At 40.9% G+C, this 22042-nt stretch overlaps 1 protein-coding gene across 1 annotated transcript in view; it reads left to right on the top strand.

The window, feature by feature from the left end:
* Positions 1 to 12464, top strand: part of JHY (junctional cadherin complex regulator) — an 82350-nt gene extending 69886 nt beyond the window's left edge. The window contains exons 7-9 of the mRNA XM_006072530.4: positions 8122 to 8202; positions 8970 to 9098; positions 11266 to 12464. Coding sequence (XP_006072592.2) covers positions 8122 to 8202; positions 8970 to 9098; positions 11266 to 11463 — 408 coding nt within the window. The 3' untranslated portion in view covers positions 11464 to 12464. The remainder of the gene's footprint in view (positions 1 to 8121; positions 8203 to 8969; positions 9099 to 11265) is intronic.
* Positions 12465 to 22042: the final 9578 nt, after the last annotated feature.

Below are 22042 nucleotides of genomic sequence, written 5' to 3'. Positions count from 1 at the left end.
TATTCAGCTTAGCCTTTTTAGAAAGACTGTTCTGGCTATGTCATGCAGAGCACACCAGGAATAGGGGGTCGTGAGCTAAAAGCTCATGTGGGAGCCTCAGAAAAAAAGGAAAGGGTGACCTTAAAGAGAACAAGGGAAAGTGGACTAGAATGACAGTTCTATATTACAGAGAAGGAAAGGAAGACCGGCTTGCTATGTCCTCCTAAGAGAGGACCTCCGAGGTTGATGGACATGAAACACCTCAGCCCACTGCCAAAGCCCCCACCCAAGAGCCCACGCAGCCCAGGTCTTCAGCTCGCTCACAACCCAGGGTCCTTACCACCACCCCTTCCTATACCCCCACCCAAGGGCTCCTTGAGCTCCTTGTCTGACCTTCCCTCACATCCTCTGTCCTAATTCTTGCCCAGGCCATGGAGACCACTACCAGTTGTTTGGAGCTGGGATAATCCCCAGTTTTACTGTATTAAGAAGAAATGTGTTCCTGGGACCATCAGTAACTTATTTTTCCACCAAAACATCATTATATGCTTAGGTTACATTACAGTTAGGTTCTGAGGTACAATTAGTACTGTTTTCAAGTACTTCATAAACAGAATAGAGTTTGTACACTGGACTAGGAAGCCAGACACCATGCGTATTATTACTTCTATGGGGAAATGTATTCAGAGCTTAGGAACCAGCACATTCTCAAGATGAGGATGTCCTGTCCCTCTAGAACTTATGAGTTGTCAGGGCCTAAGAAAGAGTTCAAACACACCACTTTGGATGAGAACCTTCTGGGTTAGGGTTCCTACCAACTGTGGATTATTTTAGCTCAATTTCTAGTGAGCAGGGATCAGTGGAAGTCAAACACTTGGCCATTTCTAAATTTCTATCACCTAATCTCTGTATAACTTTGCAAGTTATTAATTCACCTGAGCCCCTAGTTCCCCATTTGTGCAATTAGAGTTGTTCTTTTGGTAGATCTCATTTGACAGTTAAATGAAATACCATATTAAAACCTTAGCTTGTTGTTGTTGTTTTAGTCACTAAGTCATGTTCAACCCCATGGACTGTAGCCTGCCAGGCTCCTCTGTCCATGGGATTCTCCAGGCAAGAATACTGGAGTGGGTTGCCATTTCCTCCTCCAGGGAATCTTCCTGACCCAGAGATCAAACCCCTGTCTCCTGCATCTCCTACACTTGCAGATGGATTCTTTACCACTGAGCCACCAAGGAAACCCCAAAACCTTAGCTTAGTACCTAGTGAAGAATAGATGGAACTAGATGTTCATTTCCCTTCTCTTCCTTCTCCTCCTGTAGTCTGAATTTGCATTTTACCTGGGAGGGTAGAGGATAGGCCCAGGTAATGGTGGGTATCACCAGACATCTAAGATCTGGAAGAGAGGGAAGAGGAAGAAAGAGAACTTCCACTTATTGCTTCCCAAGCCCTCTTTAAACTTGGGAAATCCCTCTCCTCCTGCTCTCTCTAGGGGATGTTACAATCTTCTTGTGACCATTTTCTCCATCCAAGACCTTCAGCCTACATCCGACAAAGAAGCAGTCTTTGTCCGGAGAGCCATTCCAGAAGCTACAATGATTGAGAACCAAGCTATTTGTATAGGACAGCAGGTAGCCCGGGCCCCAGACACAAAGACTCATTACCCAGATCAGGCCCATTTCCCAGTCAAAGCAAATCTCTTGGTCTCCAAGGGAATTGACTTGAATCACAGTAAAAATCAGAGGATTTGTCAAGACAATAGGCCTGAGCACCGTCCCTCTTCTCCTGGCAGTTGTATTGTGACTGATTTATGAATACTCAGCATTGTCCATGCCACTGAATCCAGACGTCAGGCAGTGAGAGATTAACCCAGCGCAAGGGATGACAAACAGTATAAAAATATCCACTGCGACCTGCACAGAATAACTGCTAAGGAGTTCTCTGACAGATGTGCAGAGCTGAGCCACAGTAATTAACTCCTGTGTTTGTTGTCACAGACAATCTGGGTATTGCTGCTCGACTGCTTCTAAGAAGAGGTTTATTTGGATTAAGTTTAGTAACCACAGAGCAAATTTCCTTCCCTTGCTGTTCCCCAGTATTGGAGACATTGTTTTCTATCCCATCACTAAGTAACTCTCTCACCCTTACACATCTGAGGAATGTTCTGGGGGAAAGTCCTGCAGTGTCCCCCCACATCGGGGCATGACCTCTCAGAGTTGACACAAGTCCTCCTGGGGACAGTTGATGTCATTTTCAGCTCAGGCAGCTTTTGCCCCAAGTTTACAGTAAAAGTCCGTCTTCTAGCTTGAGAAGCATGATGGACGGCTGGCAGAAACCTTCCACCAGGAAATCCTATGCCGAACTCTGCCAAAGTCATGACCCATGGACACCAGTTCCGAGGCACAGGTCTGGCCTGGTCAGTCATCAACTAGAGCCAGAGTTGGCTAATGTCAGCCCATGGGCATCTCACACAAAGACTAGCGGTGAACCCCACTGGAGATTTGTTGAAAACGTGCTTTTATTTTCCTCATGTTTGGAGACCTAACGAGACTATATTGTTGATGTAATTTTAAAAAATTTGAGGGCATCACGCTGTCGTGACCCTTTGGTCTTGTAACAGCCAAAGAGAGGTAAATCAAAGTAAATTCTAGGGATTATTTGCCTATGACAGCCTTTTGAAGAGACAGAAAGTAGATTAGTGGTTGCCTAGGGCTGGAGGGAGAGAGGGGAGGGGAGTGATTGCTAATGGGTATGGGGTCTCTTTTTAGGATAATGAAAATGTTTTAAAATTGGATTGTGGTGACTCTTGCACAGCTTGATACACTAAACACTACTGACTTGTACAACTTCAAATGGGTGCATGTGGTGGTGTGTGAATTTTATCTCAATAAAGCTGTTAAAAAGATTTTTGATGGAAAGGGATCAAACAAAATTACAGCACTGAGAACCAATCAAGATTACTTGAGGCTAACAAGTGAATCCAGGATTTTTCATTGCCGGTCACCCAGAACAAACTCTGTCAGGAGCCCTGGCACTCCCTTGAGAAATGTCCTCATTTTCGCTGGCAGCAGCTCAGCCTGTCAAGGGGTCAGTGGCATTTGGAGATGCCCCTTTCAGTCCACACTCTCTCTTTCGTGTCAGTCTACAGTACTGGACCCTCGGTTCTGTCTTCCTGTGACCGCCATGATGTCCAATCCAGGTGATATTAAGAACTTGGATGGGGCAGCAATAAGCAATTCCTCATGCTTCACAATCTGTCTTTTGTGAATCGGTGGGATGATTAAGGCTAAGCTGCTTCAGACTAAGGCTGTGATTTCTAGGCACTAATCATTTCTTTCTCTCAGTTTTGGACAAATTGGATTTGTGACTTGGACATGAGTGGGTTCCCTCTTTTTTCATCTTTGATTTACTTTGGCAAATAGATAGTAACTTAGTGATTACGCTGAAAACAATGGCACAGGTGGCATAGGCCAGGTAAAGAACAAATCCGCAGTTGCCAAGAATAGGATATCTGAGCTCATTTACCTATTACAAGTCAGCAGAGGTTTTAAAATGTAATAATACTCAGTGTCCTCAAGATCTGCACAAAAGGAGCATTCTTCTGCCTCCTTAACGGAAGTGTTCATGAATGGCCCTGAATACATCACAATTCTGTTTCAATAATCTCACTTCTCTTCAGAGAAGTGAAGAAATAATTCAGAAGTGAGAAGAGAAGAAATACTTGTGAAGAAATAATGAGTAGCCCACAAACAGTCCTCATCCCTGTGTGCGTGTGCGTGCGTGTATCAGTCGCTCAGTTGTGTCCGACTCTGTGAACCCATGGACTGTAGCCCACCAGACTCCTCTGTCCAAGGGATTCTCCAGGCAAGAGCACTGAAGTGGGTTGCCATTTCCTTCTCCAGGGGATGTTCCCAACCCAGGGATCGAACCCACGTTTCCTTCATTGCAGGTGGACTCTTACTGTCTGAGCCACCAGGGAAGTCCCCTCAGTTTTCAGATATTATAAAAAATTCTGTTGCTGGGGAGGAAACTGAGGCACACTGACCCCCTACCCCAGGCTTCTATTTGCCAGTCCAGCGTCCAGCATACACCCTCCTACTCTCCACCCCCAGCAGAATCAGCTGCACACACACAGCCTTTTGCTGGGGGGAGGGTCTCAGGAGCCCATCTGGTGGCCTGTGCTGGGGGAGGCTGGCCAGGGTCAAGGGCTGTGGGTGGGGGAGCAGGAGGAGGGGTGTGGCTGGAGGAGCAGCTGCTGTGTGTGTGCATGGGGGGCAGTCAGTGCTGAATAGGGGACCCCAGCTGGGGTTCCACAATGATCTATACAGTCTATGGAATTCTCCAGGCCAGAATACTGGAGTGGGTAGCCTTTCCCTCCTCTAGGGGATCTTCCCAACCCAGGGATCAAATCCAGGTCTCCCACATGGCAGGCAGATTTTTTACCAGCTGAGTCACAGGGGAGGCCTGTGCTCATCCCTAGGACATCTTAAATGTTCAACATTTGGAGAAAGCACTAAATAATTCAACTACAAATAGACCATAGCATGTTAAACACAGAAAATATTCAGTGGCAGGGAAATACAGTGTCATGCTAACCTCAGTGAAAAATAAAATAATTTGTAGCATAGGGACAATTTTAGAAAAGTAGGAGCAGACACATCTAAGGGCAGGAAGCAGCTGTAGTGGTTTTTCTGGGTGATGACTCCATTCTCTTAAAGGAGATTTATGATTTTTAAGTGGCTTCAATGAACACTGTTTCTTCTATATACTTAACATTATTAATGTTCTAGTCATTTTAGTCCAAAGCCTTCTTTGACCCTGATGCTGGGAAAGATTGAGGGCAGGAGGAGAAGGGGGCAACAGAGGATGAGATGGTTGGATGGCATCACAGATTCAGCAGACATGAGTTTGAGTAAACTCTGGGAGAAGTGAAGGACAGGGAAGCCTGGTATGCTGCCGTCCATGGGGGTCGCAAAAAGTTGGACACAACCGAGCAACTGAACAACAACAAAGCCTTCTTTAAGAAAGGATCTTCTTTGATCTTTTAGGATTAGATGCACTGAAAGAGTTTTGACTATGAATGTCATTATATAATAAATGTTATATTAACATTCTAATAAGGCAAATACTATTTACACAACTTTCATCCTTGCAGTGTAGAACTATTGCCTAAATGGCACATGACTTTGGCCCTTTGAAGCCCCAAGATGCACTACAAAAATTCTGTAGGACCATAGAAATATTGCCTTCAGTTACAAGCCATAGAATTGCTATTTACAACAACCTGAAAAATTCTTGAGTTCATTCTTCTTACCTACAGTTAATTCACAGGTGGGTAGCTGCACCGGTGGTTCCAGAGCGCAAAACATCAGAACCAGTATTTATGCTTCTCTTTCTTCCCTTTCCGGCCTTAAGACTGCTGTTAGCGCCAGAAATTACATCCACGTTCAAGACAAGACCAAGGGAAAGGGGAGGGGCTGTCGCAGGCTAAATCAAAGTTTTCCAAGATGCACCCTCTAGCTCACACCTCAAAGCCCAGAGCTCAGTGCTGGGATCTGGGAAAAAGAGCATTTGGCTCTAAGCCTGGGAAATAGCAATGGAGAAGCTAAGTGATCTGACCTCCAGGTCGTCAGTCAATAGTCCCTGCGAGTAGTAACAGTTGATCCATGTGTGTATGTAAATTCACTGTTAAGATTTGAGAATTGTATGCAGTAACTATATGACGAAATGTTCCATTTTTAAAGTCTCTCGACTATCTCTGCCAAATTCTCTCTTAGGAAAGAACACATTAGGTATAGTGTATATACCTACTCCAGTATTCTTGGGCTTCCCTTGTGGTAAATGTGGTAAATGTGGTAAAAGACCTCGGTTCAATCCCTGGGTTGGAAAGATCCCCTGGAGAAGGGAAAGGCTACCCACTCCAGTATTCTGGTCTGGAGAATTCCATGGACTGTATAATCCATGGGGCCACAGAGTCAGACTTGACTGAGCTACTTTCGCTTTCACTTTTCAATAATTAACAGGAACTTTCAACATTTAGAAAAATGCCTTGTCATTAGCATATAAATAGGTGGTACCATGTACAGTTCAGAACTGCCACCTCCACGGTATGGCTGTTTATTCTAAGCACCAATTTCGATGTGCCCCAAGACCATTACTGTCACCCAAACCGTATCTTTGGCATCGTCCTTCCTACCCTTCCCAGGTGGCACTAGTGGTAAAGAACCTGACGGCCAATGCAGGAGATGTTAGGAGACGGGGGCTCAATCCCTGGCTTCGGACGATCCCCTGGAGGAGGGCATGGCAACCCACTCCAGTATTCTTGCCTCTGGAGAGTCCCAAGGACAGAAGAGTCTGAGGGGCTACACTCCATAGAGTTGCAAAGAGTTGGACATGACTCAAGTGACTTAGCACGCATGCACCCTTCCCAAGGAAGACAAGCAAAGGAGCTCACAAATTAAAGGACATGGTTTACCACAAGGGCATCTGCTGCAAATAACAAGTCAGATTTCCTGTCAAAAGCAGGAATTTGGGGAAAATCTCAATCTATCCCACAATCAGGAGCACCTTAGTATTTTTCCCGCCTACTACTGTGCTCGTGTCATAATTTAATAATTAAATGGCCTTGTTTTGTATCATCCCTTTAAATATGCAATAGTGATAATAGTTATCATATAAAATTACCTGTGAAGTGAAGTGAAAGTTGCTCAGTCGTGTCCGACTCTTGGCGATCCCATGGACTATACAGTCCATGGAATTCTCCAGGCCAGAATACTGGAGTGGGTAGTCTTTCTCTTCTCCAGGGGATCTTCCCAACCCAGGTCTCCTGCATTGCAGGCGGATTCTTTAACAGCTGAGACACAAGGGAATCAAAATTACCTGTACCCTTCAACATATCCAGAATCACACTGAATACAATGAATTTCTCAGTGGGTCTTCTTTAGACTCTTAAGCTTTACATGTTTCCGTTCTTTTGAATTTTAACATCAGACAGGGCACTCTGCCTTTGAAGCAGTGTGCTTACCTGAGTCATTTATTGATAGATAGCCTCTTCCAGGGAGATCATTTGGTTCAGTGAATGGTACAAAACTAGACATACTTGTCATAGTAGCAGCAAAGTAGGAATGTGTCTGTCATGTTAAAAATACTAATAACAAATCTACCATATGACCCAGCAACCCCATTACCAATCATGTACCCTGAGGAAACCGTAACTGAAAAAGACACATGTACCCCCAATGTTCAAAGCAGCACTGTTTACAATAGCCAGGACACAGAAGCAACCTAAATGTCCATCGACAGATGAATAGATAAGGATGATGGGGTACACATACACAATGGAATATTACTCAGCCATAAAAAAGAATGAATTTGAGCCAGTTCTAGTGAGGTGGATGAACCTAGAGCCTATTATACAGAGTGAAGTCAGAAGGAGAAAAACAAATATAGTGTATTAACACATATATATGGAATCTAGAAAAATTATGTTGACGAACCTATTTTCAGGGAAGGAATGGAGACACGGATGTAGAGAATGGATATGTGGACACAGTGGGGGAGGAAGAGAGTGGCATCAGCATATATGTACTATCAGGTATAAGATGGATAGCTGGTGAGGAGTTGCTGTGTAGCACAGGAAGCCCAGTCTGGTGCTCTGTGATGACCTGGAGGGATGGGATGAGGGGAGAAGAGGAAGGCTAGGGAGGGAAGGAATGTATTTATAATTAGGGTTGATTCCCATTGTTGTATGGCAGAAACCAACACAACATCGTAAAAAAGTGTTTAAATATTTAAACTAAAAAAATAGGGAAAAAAGTTTTAAAAAAGTTAATAACAAAGCAGCACTTTACTCACTTGAAATTTTTTATTTATAATTTTCAGAATTTCAGTGTTTTTTATTGCAGAAGTGGAAAAGTCCACACATGTCAGCCCACCAGCTACAAATTACCAAGGACACTGTTATCAATGACAACCATTAAAATGGAAGAACTGTCAGGACACACCCACTCCCCCGAGGTCCACACAGGCCACCATTCTTCATTTCGCCTCTCCCCTTTCTCACGTGTCTATGACAACTTGGAAGGAGCTGGGGGGAACATACATGTCTCTAAAAGAAACTCTCTGTTTGATTGTATTTTCAAGAGCTCCAAGCTGAAAGGTTATCAGAACAGAGACGTGAAACTTGGAGGCCTGGGACCTGACCTTGAGTCCATCAGAGACAAAGTGAGTAGGAGGTACCTACAGCATTTCCAGGCTCAGATCTGCCCTTTGTCTTCCAGCAGAACTGTATAGAGAGACCCCCAGAACCAAGTTCTATTTCAAACATCTCGCTCTGAATAGAGACCCCTCTGAAATAGCACTGGTATTAATAAGCCCCAGGCACTCCTTCTACCATGAAATAAAATTACTCAGCCAATGTTGTTTTATGTATCCAGCTTTTAAGTTAGTTTTAAAGGCCCAAGCAGAAAAGTGGGCACATGCCCATGAAAAGAGATGTGTGTGTTATGTGGTTGTTGGGCTTTCTCAATAGAGTTATCTTTATAATACTGAAGAGTGGCTACAGAGAAGACACTCAGGGTAAGAGTTTCCCCCATGAAAAGTGCATCCACTTTATTCTCTTTCCTCTAGTGAAAGGAGATCTTCATTTAATGTGTTTTAACTGCAGTTGCACTCAAGGCATAACAAGAGAGTAGAGTTCAAAGTTGGACGCAAGAATGAAAATAAATTGGGTAAACGCAACAAAGCAGAGGCTGAATGCGATTTAGCCCCTGTTAAAGGAACACTGGGTGTATTAGTCCCTCCTTGAGAGAGAATGATTTCTAGGAGAAACATTAATTTAACCATTTCACTGCTGTCACACGTGGTAATCCCATTTCCCCTGTGCTAATAATACTGTATGCCCAGCTCACCAAAATTAGTGTCACTTGAAAGAGAGAACAGAGCGATCTAGCAGGACCTGTGAGTCACTCTCCCTGCGCTTCTCTGAACAGATGCAGAAATTAATACAGCAAAAGGAATATGCTAAACAAGTGAAGGAATACAACATGAAGGCACTATCCATCCCCTCAAAGCCACAAACAGCAATTACCGAAAATAAATCTGCTGTCCCGCGGCAGAAGGTAAGACACTCTCACCAAGGCAGTTCTCTGTTCAATTAGAATTAAAAGGAAATCTGTGTGACCTCATGACATAAATTCCCCACGTCTTTTGAACACAGAGGATGTTTTAGCTTCTACCATTCCTGCAGCACCCCATCATTCACAGATATTGATGTAAAAGTGATATACCCACATATGCTGCTGGAAGGTTAGAGTCTTTTTTTTCCCCTGAGGGTCACTATCATTTTTAGTCCTCCATGTGTTCTCCTCCTAGTATTTCAAGTTTGTCACACAAGAATTGAATGCTTAGGTGGTTTTCTTTCTAAAAGAAACTAGTAATCCTGATTAACCATCAATTTCCTTTTCTACCACTAAATAAGTTTTAAGAAATTAGCATCTTCTTGCCATCCCTGGGTGCCTGTGTCAGAGGAAAGTCCTTCATTGTTTCAAGTTCACTCCCTACATTTTTCCTAAGGGATGGTACAATAGGTATTGGTTCCTCTACCTAAGAAAATACTTTGGCCACTTGATGCAGAGTTGACTCATTGGACAAGACCTTGATGCTGGGAAAGGTTGAGGGCCGGAGGAGGAGGATGAGATGGTTGGATGGCATCACTGATTCAATGGACATGAGTTTGAGCAGACTCTGGGAGATAGTGAAGGACAGGGAGGCCTGGTGTGCTGCAGTCCATGGGGTCGCAAAGAGTCAGACATGACTGAGCGACTGAACAACAACCCAAGAAAAATGATTTCATAAAATACAGAATGTTCTCCCTCTCAGAAGTCATCCAACTCTAAGTTGTGATGTGAATGAAATGCTTTCTATGGGGACACCGAGCTCTGCAGTGCACTCTCTGCCTCAGTCCCAGCAAGGACGTGGGACCCTTTGCATGAGGGACAAGGGACCCCTTGGTGCTTTTAGGGATTTGTACTTCGTGTTCTCTTTCACAGACTCTCATATTTTCTATCTATTGCCTTTCTTCCTCAGACCTTGAAGACCTCAGTCCTCTTGATTGAGTTTCCATGGTGCCACTTTTTCTTTTTTCTCCAAACCATTATTTTTTTCATGAAAAATTCAAGGCAGCAAGTCTATAATTAGAAATTCCAACAGAAGTCACCTACACACACAGAGAAGTCTGGAGTTTTCTGTTTGGGGAATTTTACCCCTTCCAGAACTTACATATATTGTATCTATCCCCATTTCAGCTCTCAGGAAACTCTTACTAAAATGTAAAACTAGGGAGGGGAAATAAATTAGGAGTTTGGGATTAACATATACACACTTCTACATATGAAATAGATAAACAACAAGGAGCTACTATATAGCACAGGGAACTATATTCAGTATCTTGTAATAACCCATAATGGGGAAGAATCTGAAAAAGTGTGTGTGTGTGTATATATATATATATTAAAAAAACAGAATCACTTTGCTATATACCTGAAACTAAAATAACATTGTAAATTAACTATACTTCAATTTTTTAATTTTAAAAAAGTGTTAAAACATATAAAGGCAGATCTAGAAATCATATTTAGTGATCTCATTTTTATTGTAATGCCTTTCAGAACTGACAGCCCTGAATAAAAGACTGCCTTTTTTCAGTATCCAGGTTTCTATAGGTTTACTAAAAAAAAAAAAAAAAAAAAGAAAGAAAAAAGAATTTTCAACCTCTAAAGAATACTAGCGCTAGAGGTCTAAGAGCCAGAAACAAGAATAGTTGGTATAATAATGGAGGCTCAATTTTATCTCAACTACAGTGATGTCTTTGGTCTCAAGCTATAACAAGTCCTCTTTGGATGGAAAGGTCTGTTAATATCGCCTTAATAGAGGTTTGGTTTTAATAAGACTGCCAGAAGCTAAATAGATCAAACACATAAGAAATCTATTTTCAAGCACTTTAATAAAGCTCAGTTTTATAAAGAAAACATCCAAAGGCACAACTGTATGTATCAGTCTTCAACTCTTTTTTTTCCACAGCATTTTGTTACATGGTTCATTTTATTTAATCTGTGTGTTATATTGCATTATTTGTATTTTCCATTTGGTCTCCATTTCCACCTATGTGTTAGTATATTACCTGTAGCAACAGTCTCCGTTTATACTATCAATAAACCTTTTCTAAGACTAGATTTAAGGAATCCAGGGCTCCCTTCCCATCTCAAATAAACTTTTATATGCTTTTAGGCTTTGGAATATGCTAAGACCATCCCCAAACCCAAACCTTCAAATCTGAGTGATCAAGCCTCAAAAGAAAAGAAAACTCCAACCCATGCTGGAAAAGAAGACACCTTACCTGAAATCTCACTGCTGGAAGTGCTGCAGAACAGACACGAAAGGGAAAAACAGGCCGTGGCTGCTTTTAAAGTCCTTCACATTGTATAGACAACATATGTGTTGGAGATCAGAGACACTCGGGGAATGGACATGGAGGAGAGAAACTCCAACTTTAACTGCTCTGCATTAAGTGATGACCTCACATCATCATGTAACTGCAGTCCATGTTTGCTTTGTATAGGATTTAAAATATGGAGCCCTAATTACAATGTGGTGCCATATTTTACCTTCCAGGAAGAAAAACTATTTTAATTATTTATTTTCAAAATCAGTTAAAACTGGGGCTGAATAAGAACTAGGGAATAAAACCTTCTAGTTTTCTATCAGCTCTTCTAATTTCTAAAATGATGGCTACCCTTTCTCAGCATAATGAAACTCTTGAAGTTACCCAGAAATAAATGTATCTACTTGTGTTTATTTCTCATTTTTCTGATAAGAAAAAAAAAGTATGAACACTTCAGTTTCTGTTGAAAAGAACTCAAATGGGACTAAACACAGGTAAATTTTGAGATGTCGTTTCCAAAATATTTCTAACATCTCTCAATATTTTAAAGGATAAAATCTTTTAAATGAAAGTGCTTCAGATGTGCTCACTCAAGTAAAACCAATCTCAGTGCTGTTCTAACAGAGCATCAAGACATTAATCAGAAATCTACCAAGGCCAGGAATGCTCAAGTTAGGCCACTCTGAGACACTCTTTCTCAAAGCTACTTCCTCAAGTCTATAAATGCGCTGACCATCTTGCCATCACAAAGATCTTAAAATATCCTCAGGTGTTTGCTTTCACATAAAAACACTGGGTAAGACAAAAACATCCCACTGTGTACTACTGAATGTCAATATTCATAAATATTTTTTTTACTTTTTAAAAAATCTTTTGAAACTCAATACACACTGTAAAATTCCCAGGTCTTAATTTACTGGAGGATTTAATTTTTCTGACTTGCTTGTACTAGGTGGGCATTGCATTCTTAGATGGCTATATCTAGAAATGGACACATTTAACAATAGTACAGTATGGTGTTAATCACTCAGTCATGTCCGTCTCTGCAACCCCATGGGCTGCAGCCCACCAAGCTCCTCTGTCCATGAAATTCTCCAGGCAAATCTGTTTCTCTCTACAGGTGGCATAAGGACTAGCTTTGGAGATTTATTCCTACGTTGTATACATCTACATATACCACAACATGGTAGAAAGACTGTACAAAATTTAATTTCCTACTGGAAACAGAATTGAAGGTCTGGAATGATAACAAGTATCTGAAGATAAACAGTAAGTTGGAGCACCCTGGTTCAGTAGTATTGGGGAAATCAGAGCATACATGAGGAGTTAGTTCAGGAAAATCATAGCCCAAGCTCCTCCTAAAATGTATTTATAAAAGAAGCAGACCCTCAGGTTACATGTTCAAAGATCTTTCTAAAAACATGAACTAGAATGATTATTTTTTAAATTTAAACTTGCTCTGGAAGATAAAGGAAATAATGCATATAAAGACATTTCCATATTTCCATATGTAAAGGGACAGGGTAAGTTATTTAAATGTTCCATTTCTATTAAATTATCTTAAAGGAATTTAGAGCTTGGAAGGGGTTTATCTTGTTCAAGTGTCGATTTTTCAGAAGAGGCAATGATGATTAAGAAAGGGTGTGACTCTGAAACCCTTCAGTCCTACAGTGGGAGAGCAGGCAGGTCTAAACTCCAGTCTTTGAACAGCCAGGGCAGCACTGTTGGATTGACTGATTGTGGTAAGAGAGAGCTCTTGTTTCTCTGTGTGAGCAAAGAGGAATTAGCTATATATTTCAATTTGGGATGTGAACTTCCACCATTAAGTTCCATTTTTAGAAATATGCATTATTATCTATCTTGCCTGTTTAACATGCACAGTCTGGCAACGTCATTACTAAAGTTGTAGGAGACATCTACAACACAACTCAAATAATGACCAGTCAATGAGATGCTATGACAGTTTTTTTTTTTTTTTTTCCAGAACATTTAAAAACCTCCCCTAACCATTTCTCTCAGCCTAAGCATTAAATCCTTCAGGCACGTTCACACATATCAATGCCATTTAGAACCCACACTCCACTGAAGCAGGCTCAATGAATCAGTTGATACCAACATTTCCCAGAGACTATACATCCAAGGCAAGGCTTTACCATCCACTAAGTATGACCCTGCTGCTGCTAAGTCACTTCAATCGTGTCCGACTCTGTGCAACCCCAGAGACGGCAGCCCACCAGGCTCCCCCATCCCTGGGATTCTCCAGGCAAGAACACTGGAGTGGGTTGCCATTTCCTTATCCAATGCATGAAATTGAAAAGTGAAAGTGAAGTCGCTCAGTCATGTCTGACCCTCAGTGACCCCATGGACTGCAGCCCTCCAGGCTCCTCCGTCCATGGGATTTTCCAGGCAAGAGTACTGGAGTGGGGTGCCATTGCCTTCTCCCAAGTATGACCCTAGTACAATGAAAATTCTTTGTATAGAGGGGCTTCCCTGGTGGCTCAGTGGCAAAGAATCCGCCTGCCAATGCAGAAGAAATGATTTCAGGAAGACCTCACATACCCCAGAGTAATTAAGCCTATGCAAATAAGCAACAACTACTGAGCCTGTGCTCTAGAGCCTGTGTGCCCCAACTACTGAAGCCTGCGTGTCTAAAGCCCACGCTCCCCAAGGAGAGAAGCCACTGCAATGAGAAGCTCACACACCACAACTAGAGAGCAGCCCCCACTCTCTGCAACTAGACAAAAGCCTGCACAGCAACAAAAGGCCCAGCACAGCCACAAATAACTTTTTAAAAATGGGAAGCTTACTTTTTTAAAAAGTTCTTTGTACCCAAATACTGAAAGTGACAGGTAGCATCTAAAATGACTTTAGCTAAAAAAAAAAAAAAAAAAAAAAGAACGTATTTGCTGAAAGTTTGGGGGTTGAAATCAAAGAATAGCTCAAAGTAGGCTTCCTCTGACCCCAAGTCATCCCACAACCATAAGATCCAGCAGAACGTCTCTAACGTCTAAGCAGGATGTCATGAGACTAGCACAGGACAGAGATTCCGCAAGAACAGTGGGTGACGAACACTTGTTGGCTCCTCTCAAGAAAATTGTACTAATAACACTGATCTTCTATAGACCCAATCGGATCAGTAATCAATTTTTATAGTATTTCTGTTTCAGATATTTAGGAAATAAAAAGAACCTGCCTATCAGAGGGCACGAAACTATAAACCTGAGTGATAAAATGATGGAGGGCCTGGATTTGACCAGATGTTAGATAAGCCACTGAAAGACATAGTGTCTAATCCGCCTAATCTCTATGCTGCTGCTGCGAGCTGGTATAAAGAAAGGACCTTTAAATCATGTATGTTCTCTTATTATAGCTCTTTTTGTGACGTTTTTCCATCTTGAGTTTCCAACAAGAGCATCCTCCTAGAGGGAGCTTTTGGACAAGTAGCTGAATTTAATGGCAGCTGTCTTCATGATATTGTTCTGTATGGTAAGGAGTCTCCTGGGAGTTATCTAGAAACCAACTCAAGAAAAGACAACATTGAGGAATAAAATAAAAGGTAAGCGTAGCAAAAGCACCAAAGTCTAATGGTTCCAATCGGGGCCTTATTATTGGTTAATGAATCATTGTCAAAACATCGCAGCAAGCATGAGCATGCACAGCCTACTCTGTAGCGAGAAAATGACTCTTCATCCCAACAGTTATTAGCTGGGAGTTGTTTGAAAACACATCCAGTAATTAGAACAACACTGGAGCTAATTGAGAACTTTGAGTTGATAGCAAATAGTCTATAATATCATACAGGATAAATTCAGGGGGGATTCTTTTTTAATTACTGATTGAAAAATTGCATAAAAAATGAATTGAATTTGGGTGACAGCCTGCACATATCAGGACCAAGTTTAACTAATTCTAAGATGTGCTTCCAAACATATATTACCATTAGATTAGAAGCTGCACTTGAAAACATAAAGTTCTTAAGGAAAAATTAAGGTTGCTTTCCTAAACATGCCTTTTTAAAGATTATCTTTTCCTATCAAGAATAAACCTTGAATGCGAGAGACAGTGAAGGACAGGGAGCCTGGCGTGCTGCAGTCCATGGGGTCACAAAGAGTCGGGCACCAACTTAACGACTGAACAACAATAATACACATTTCATCTAACTCTCAAGTATTCTACAGGACGACTATAGACTTCTCCCTAATGCTAACTACATTTTCATAACGTCTATTCCTAATGGGTAAAAAACAGAAAGACAAAAAGATACATGATTGCTCCATTCGCTTAGCTGTTTTCCTAGTGAAAAAGGATTTAAAACAATAGCACGAAGTGATGTTTTTTCATTATTGCAGATTTTGTTTATCCAATGTCTCACTCCCATTCTATATCCTTGATTATAAGAAATTTTTTACATTGTCAGACAAAATTTCTGTACTATAAAGGCCAAAAAAGGAGAAATATGTATTCTAAAAAAATGTTCACTTAGATATTCATTCCACTTTTTAAAGCATATGGAAGTAGGATCTCAGAGTAGCTAAAAATCTGATATTCAGAACTGTCCCCTCAACCCACAGCCTCCAGACTAAGTACAGTATTTGTTTCTACTCCCCCTTGCACTTCATTAAGCAAAACCACACATCTTTCTCACAAAGGTACTGAGAAAACACAAAATGTCTCCATTTCCCAGGCAAACATCCATCCAATGGAATGCAAAAGGGCTTGGATAGCAGATTTTTCTTTCCTTCATCAATTTATTCATTCTTTCATCTGTTCATTTTATTTCCCCGTCTGTGTTAAAGATTCCCATTCTTCATGTTTTGTTATTTGATTTTGATTTAGTGGAATAGCTGGAAAGTTGAGGCTTTCCCAAAAGGTTATGAAAATATCACAGTGTGAGATGCAATAAGATGCAAAGTACACAGATTTTTCAGCTCTCTCCACCACGTAATATAGGGCCTCTTTGGGTAAAATGAAGAGAAGAAAAAAGAATTTGGCGGCAAGGTTTATCTCCCCTGCTGCCTCTCTACTGCCTTTTCATTGTACCCTTGCAAACCCGAGCCATGTAAGTAATTAATTTTCAATAAGCTGAATAAATGGTCTTCCACTATTAAGCAACTCTAACAGGTCGAGAGGATTACAATGATGTGACTATCTCAGGCAAATATATTTAGTGACGCCCTGGAAATATCTGATAAGATGTCAGAAATTTTCTTTAATGAGCTTAGAGAGACCCAACCGGATATGGAGGCTGCCAGACTGGCTTTTCAGAGCACCTCTTGTCGCTGGAGTCCCAAGCGTTTGCAAGAGATGCTTAAACTGTAGGTATCCTAAGGGCACAAATTTGACAGTGGGAGAAATAACCTTCAGAAATTTAAAATCCACCAAGTATACCTGTTATCCTTTGAGAAGCTGTTTATACAGGAGAAGGAAGAAGAAAATGAATGTCCAGTGAGTAAAATCCCTGTAGATATCTACACTAAATAATTTGGGCTCCAAATGGACTCTTTCCTCTGTGGCAAATTTGCCTCCTAAATTAATCCTTACACTTTCTTTTTTGCCATCCAGACAATGATCGAAATCACTCTCATGAAACCTGATTGGCCTCACCCCGGATCTCCAACCCGTCACCTGGCAGCAATGTCTTTTCCCATTTCCCCTGCTTCCACACAATGGTGACACTTTGAAGCAGTACCAAGGATGCTGTCTCTACTTAAAATTGATAATCTAGCGTACAAACCTCAAGCACCCATTTTTAATGAAACCTTTAGATGAATATCAAAGAACTATTTGCCATGTCTAATGTTTTAATTAGATTATATTCTCAATTTAACCCATTAAACCTCCTTTGATGATCCCCATATTTAGTGTTTAGCCTCAGATGCACGAGGTAATGAATACTGGACCTTTTGATTTAATGAGAATTTCGGCTCTTCCAGCCTGCGCCTCTTTGTATACCTTTTATTTTGCCAGCTATAGAATTCAGTTAATTGAAGGGGTCTCCTACCATCACACATTAAGGAGTATAAATTAGCATGTCCATTCTGATTGGAAAATGCAAGCAGACAGTTTTGCTTTGATCTGAGGACTGAGCTGAAGAAGGCAGCAGCCCTCTGAAAACGAGCTGATGGCCTTGTTATCAGGGCAAAATGTAGATGCGTTCGTGTGTCACAAAACACTTAATGTCTTAATTGATCACCTTCCAATTCTCCCTGTCCTGTGTGCACCATTCTCTTTGTGAGCCTGCGTGCATGTGTGCGCACATGTATTTGTGTGTCTGTGGCTCTGTTTTGCTGTCTCTATTTATCTTTTCTGTTTCTCTGTTCAGAGATCAGGGACCCAGGTTTCAAATCAATCTGAAACCAAGAAAAATGAAATAACAAATCCTTTCACCTTGAAATTTCTAAGAATATCCTGTAAAACTATTCAGGACCTTTCACAGACAAAGATTCTTAAGGACTAACTAACTTCCAGTACTCTCAAATGGGTAGATCCCAAGCCATTGGTACTACATTACTGAATATGAGGTAAGAGGGGATATTCTGTGCTTTGGCAATGAAGTCAACCTTTTAGTCTGTAGTAATGATAATGCAACTCCTGAATTTAACAAATTCAGTTACATAAAAGAAACATCAACATAAAAGATCAGTACCTCCATTGTAAAAGCCAGAATAAACAAACATTAAATTCAAATTATGAGAAATCTGGATAAATACAGTAGATTGAACACACACACACACACGTGCCCATGTGCATATCTGTTTCACTCCTTTGGCAAGCTCCCACTAAAATCACAGTAACAGCTTTTTGTTTTTTAATGGCATAAACATATAAGAACAGGGAGAACGGGAAGAGGGATACCAGTAGCAACTTTTTTAAAACTAGAAAGGGGATGAATAGATTGTAAAATAATATTAGTAATTAAAAGCCTCAAAAAATAAGAAATCGTAACCAAGCAATGGGGAAATCCAAGAATCAATCTGATTTACACTACAGAATGCCCCCAAATGCTCAGGAACTGATGAGGTCAATTACCACTGGAAGTAGTGGGGAAAGGGGGTGGGGTGAAATGAAGGACGACTGACCCTCCACCACCCCAGTAAAAGGCTGCTGGACCCTCTGCAGAGGGTAGAACAGTGTCTCAGGAGTGAGAAACGACTTGCTGTTAGGAGGCACCATCCCAATAACAGGGTCAACAGTGAGCACAGGTGTTCTAAATACACAGACCTCTGCTCCTCCTTTGCCACTAGGCTCCCAGAAAGTTAGGCCTTCATCCTACAAGCAGAGATTTGGAAATTCTTCTCTGGGAATCTGACCAGCCCAGCAGAAAAGAGCTAAAGATTCGGACCTCAGAGGTTCTCCAAGTGAAGGAGTCAACCGTGTCATCCTACAAGAGAGCTCACAGCCAGCTGGTCTCACTGGGTATTCAGAGCTTCCTATCAGCTTTCTGTTTCTCCTACTTAAATATGAGCAGACAATCAAGGTTTTCCAAATATCTGAGGATATTATATGGCATACTACTAAAAAGGAGAGGGAAATTAAAGAGATCTTGAGAGTTAGAAAAAGGATAGCTGAAATTAAAAATTCAAAGGTTATAAAGTAAAACTGAAGAATTTTTTTTCAAAAAGCAGAGCAAAAAAGGCAAAAATATAGAAAAGTAGGAGAGAAAGGAATAAGTTTAGAGGATAAATCTGGAAGGTTGAAAAAAAATGAAAATAATAGGAGTTCCATAAAGAACAAATATAGGAAAAAAAAGAGATAAATCATCAAAAAATTAATTCAAGAAATTTTCCCATAATTGAAAAAAAAAGTTTTCATATTGAAAGGGCCTATTGAGCATCTGAAAAAGTGTGTGAAAACAGACCTCCAACACAGGCATATCACTGTAAAATTTCAGCACACTGGCTCCAAAGAGAGGACCCTACAAGTTTCCCAAGAGGAAAACAAATGAGTAACTAAGACAGGATATATCAAGAATCAAAATGGCATTAGACTTCACAGCAGCAACTGGAAGCCAAAACACGATTGAATGATGCCTTCAAAATTATTCAAACGTATTCAAAATGATTTCCAATTGAGAATTCTATACTTACCCAAAATACTAAGAAACTAGAATAAAGATGTTTTTACACAAGAATGATCTCTAAACATTGACCTTTCACTACCAACCAGGAAGCTAGAGGAGCCTGTGCTCCACCAAAATAGAGTAAACCAAGAATGAGGAAGAAAGAGGAAACGAGTGAAATGAAAGGCAGCCACGGGATAAAGGGGAAGAAAGATGCATTAACACAGAATTCAGGGTGGACAGGCTAGAGGCTGTGGGAGAGCCTGGTTCAGGAAAATGAAATGTTAAGAATACACGCACAGGGACTTCCCTGCTGGTTGTGTTTAGGACTCTACACTTCCACTGCCGGGATGCAAGTTTGATCCCTGAACTGGAGTCACAGTCAATTCTTTCTCTCTTAAGAGGGTTCCCAAGAATTTGAATTCTAACTTCCCTCTTTACAGAGCATCATGTCTGTTACTAAGGAAGATAACAGAAACCTGGGACAGAAGGGGGCTGGGCTAGGTAAGGGGGAGGAAAAGGAGCATTCTGGATAAAGCATCCCCAGTGACACTTTCTATTTCATCCAGGCTGTCTGATCCTCTCAGTCCACACATGAGGTCAACAACAGAAATTAAGGTGAAGTTATAAAAAACAATTCCTTGGAAAGAGACATAAAATCCCCTTTTTAATGACGGTGCTGGCACACAAAACTAATACTGACCTTTTGGTACCATATTGCTCCAGCCGATGTCCTCTGGAGTTTAGTATCAAAGACCAAACTGATACCTTCAATGTATGTTGTAGTTCAGTCGCCAAGTGGTGTCCAGCTCTTCAAGACCCCATAGACTACAGCATGCCAGGCCTCCCTGTCCTCAGATGTATGTTGTAATTCATCATCTTTCTCTAGCACGTTTCTTCCAAGATACCACAGTATGTATTTTTATAACTGTTATCTCACATCCCCTCCCATTCTCAACTGATTTACAGGGTACTCTCCCTGTTTTTCAGATACCAAGTAAGAAAAATTTTTAGCAAAGTAATAATTTACAGATGCCAAGTAATCATTAGCAAAAGAAATGATTAGAATTGAAGTCTCTAAGCCATCCAGCTCATGGCCAAATCAGCTATGGTTCCACAATAATACAAAGAGTAGTAAGAGAAAACTGGAACCACTGAGAAAGATTGAAGGCAAAAGTAGAAGGGAGTGGCAGAGGATGAGATGGTAAGACAGCATCACTGACTCAGTGGGCATATATCTGAGCAAACCCTGGGAGACAGTGGAGGACAGGGGAGCCTGAAGGGCTGCAGTCCATGGAGTCGCAGAGAGTCGGACACAACTTGGCAACTGAGCAACAACAAAAATGAAATCACGGAGGGAAGGTTCTCCAGAGTACACACAGGGAATTCTGAGAGAAGGAGAAATCTGTCTTTGGGAGGCAGGATTAAAACTAGAAAATACAACAGAGAGAATCTGAAGAGAAAACATGAAAGTCATTTCAAGTTTTTATCTCCTAAATATTTACTGGAATGCTCTCTGACCTCTACATGTATTAATTCTATAATTTACCAAATTAATAGCCTGTGTGACATGAGGCAAGTCAGTCTCTCTCAGTTGCTTTGTCTGCAATTAAAGGAGATTTAGGCCAAAATTTTTAGAAAACTATGGGGATTTGAAGCAGCTTAGTGTTCTTGCCTGGAGAATCCCAGGGACAGGGAGCCTGGTGGGCTGCCATCTATGGGGTCGCACAGAATCAGACATGACTGAAGCGACATAGCAGCAGCAGCAGCAGACATATCTAGCTCATCCTACTGGACACACAAACATCTTCTAAAACATCCCACCCAGCAAATTGTTATTCCCCTGTGGCTTGGACAAAAAATAGGGCTAAGGGACTCAGTACCTCCTAGGAATGTCAATTTAAGTTTCAGATTGCTCTTAATTAGGTGTACCATAAATTGATCTAAGAATCTGCTAGATAATTTCCAGCTATTTTTTAAAAATTTTACATCTAAAATTACTATGCAAAATCCTTTCCTCCACATAATAGAATGATAATAACCCCTCTGCCACTTTTATCACAATATGAATTAGTGGTAAGATATAATTAAAATTGACTTCTAGTCTTAATTCCACCACTGTCTATTTGACATTGGCCCGTAATTTGTTATATCTGGATTTTAATGTCTTCCTTTATAAAATGAAGGACTTAGATTTTGTCAAATGTCTCTTATAATACGGACAATTCCTTCCTAATTATATTTTTGTCTTTAACCCAAAGGAACATCACTTAGTTTTCACTTACTTTTTAGAGTGAGGTTCTGGGACTTCTTTAATGAATAAACGAATATCCTTTTCTTCTTTTTCTTGTTTTTGTTAACTCTTCTATTTATTTAGAGTGTATGAACTAAAATCTTAGTAAGATGACAAATAATTTTAAATGTTTTGCCTGCCAGCTTCTGATCACACTTTTCTAGTGAAAAGTATTTAGTGTTTTGTGGATTTAGCCTGTTCTACTGATGGTCAACACAATACCTGTCTTATAGAAGTTACTCAAATATCGTTCCAAGATCTACTTCCCTGG

The sequence above is a fragment of the Bubalus bubalis genome, chromosome 16, assembly GCF_019923935.1.
Source record: "Bubalus bubalis isolate 160015118507 breed Murrah chromosome 16, NDDB_SH_1, whole genome shotgun sequence".
Classification (NCBI taxonomy): domain Eukaryota; kingdom Metazoa; phylum Chordata; class Mammalia; order Artiodactyla; family Bovidae; genus Bubalus; species Bubalus bubalis.
Note: the sequence above shows the minus strand (reverse complement) of the source record. Positions and strands in the feature narration are given on the sequence as shown.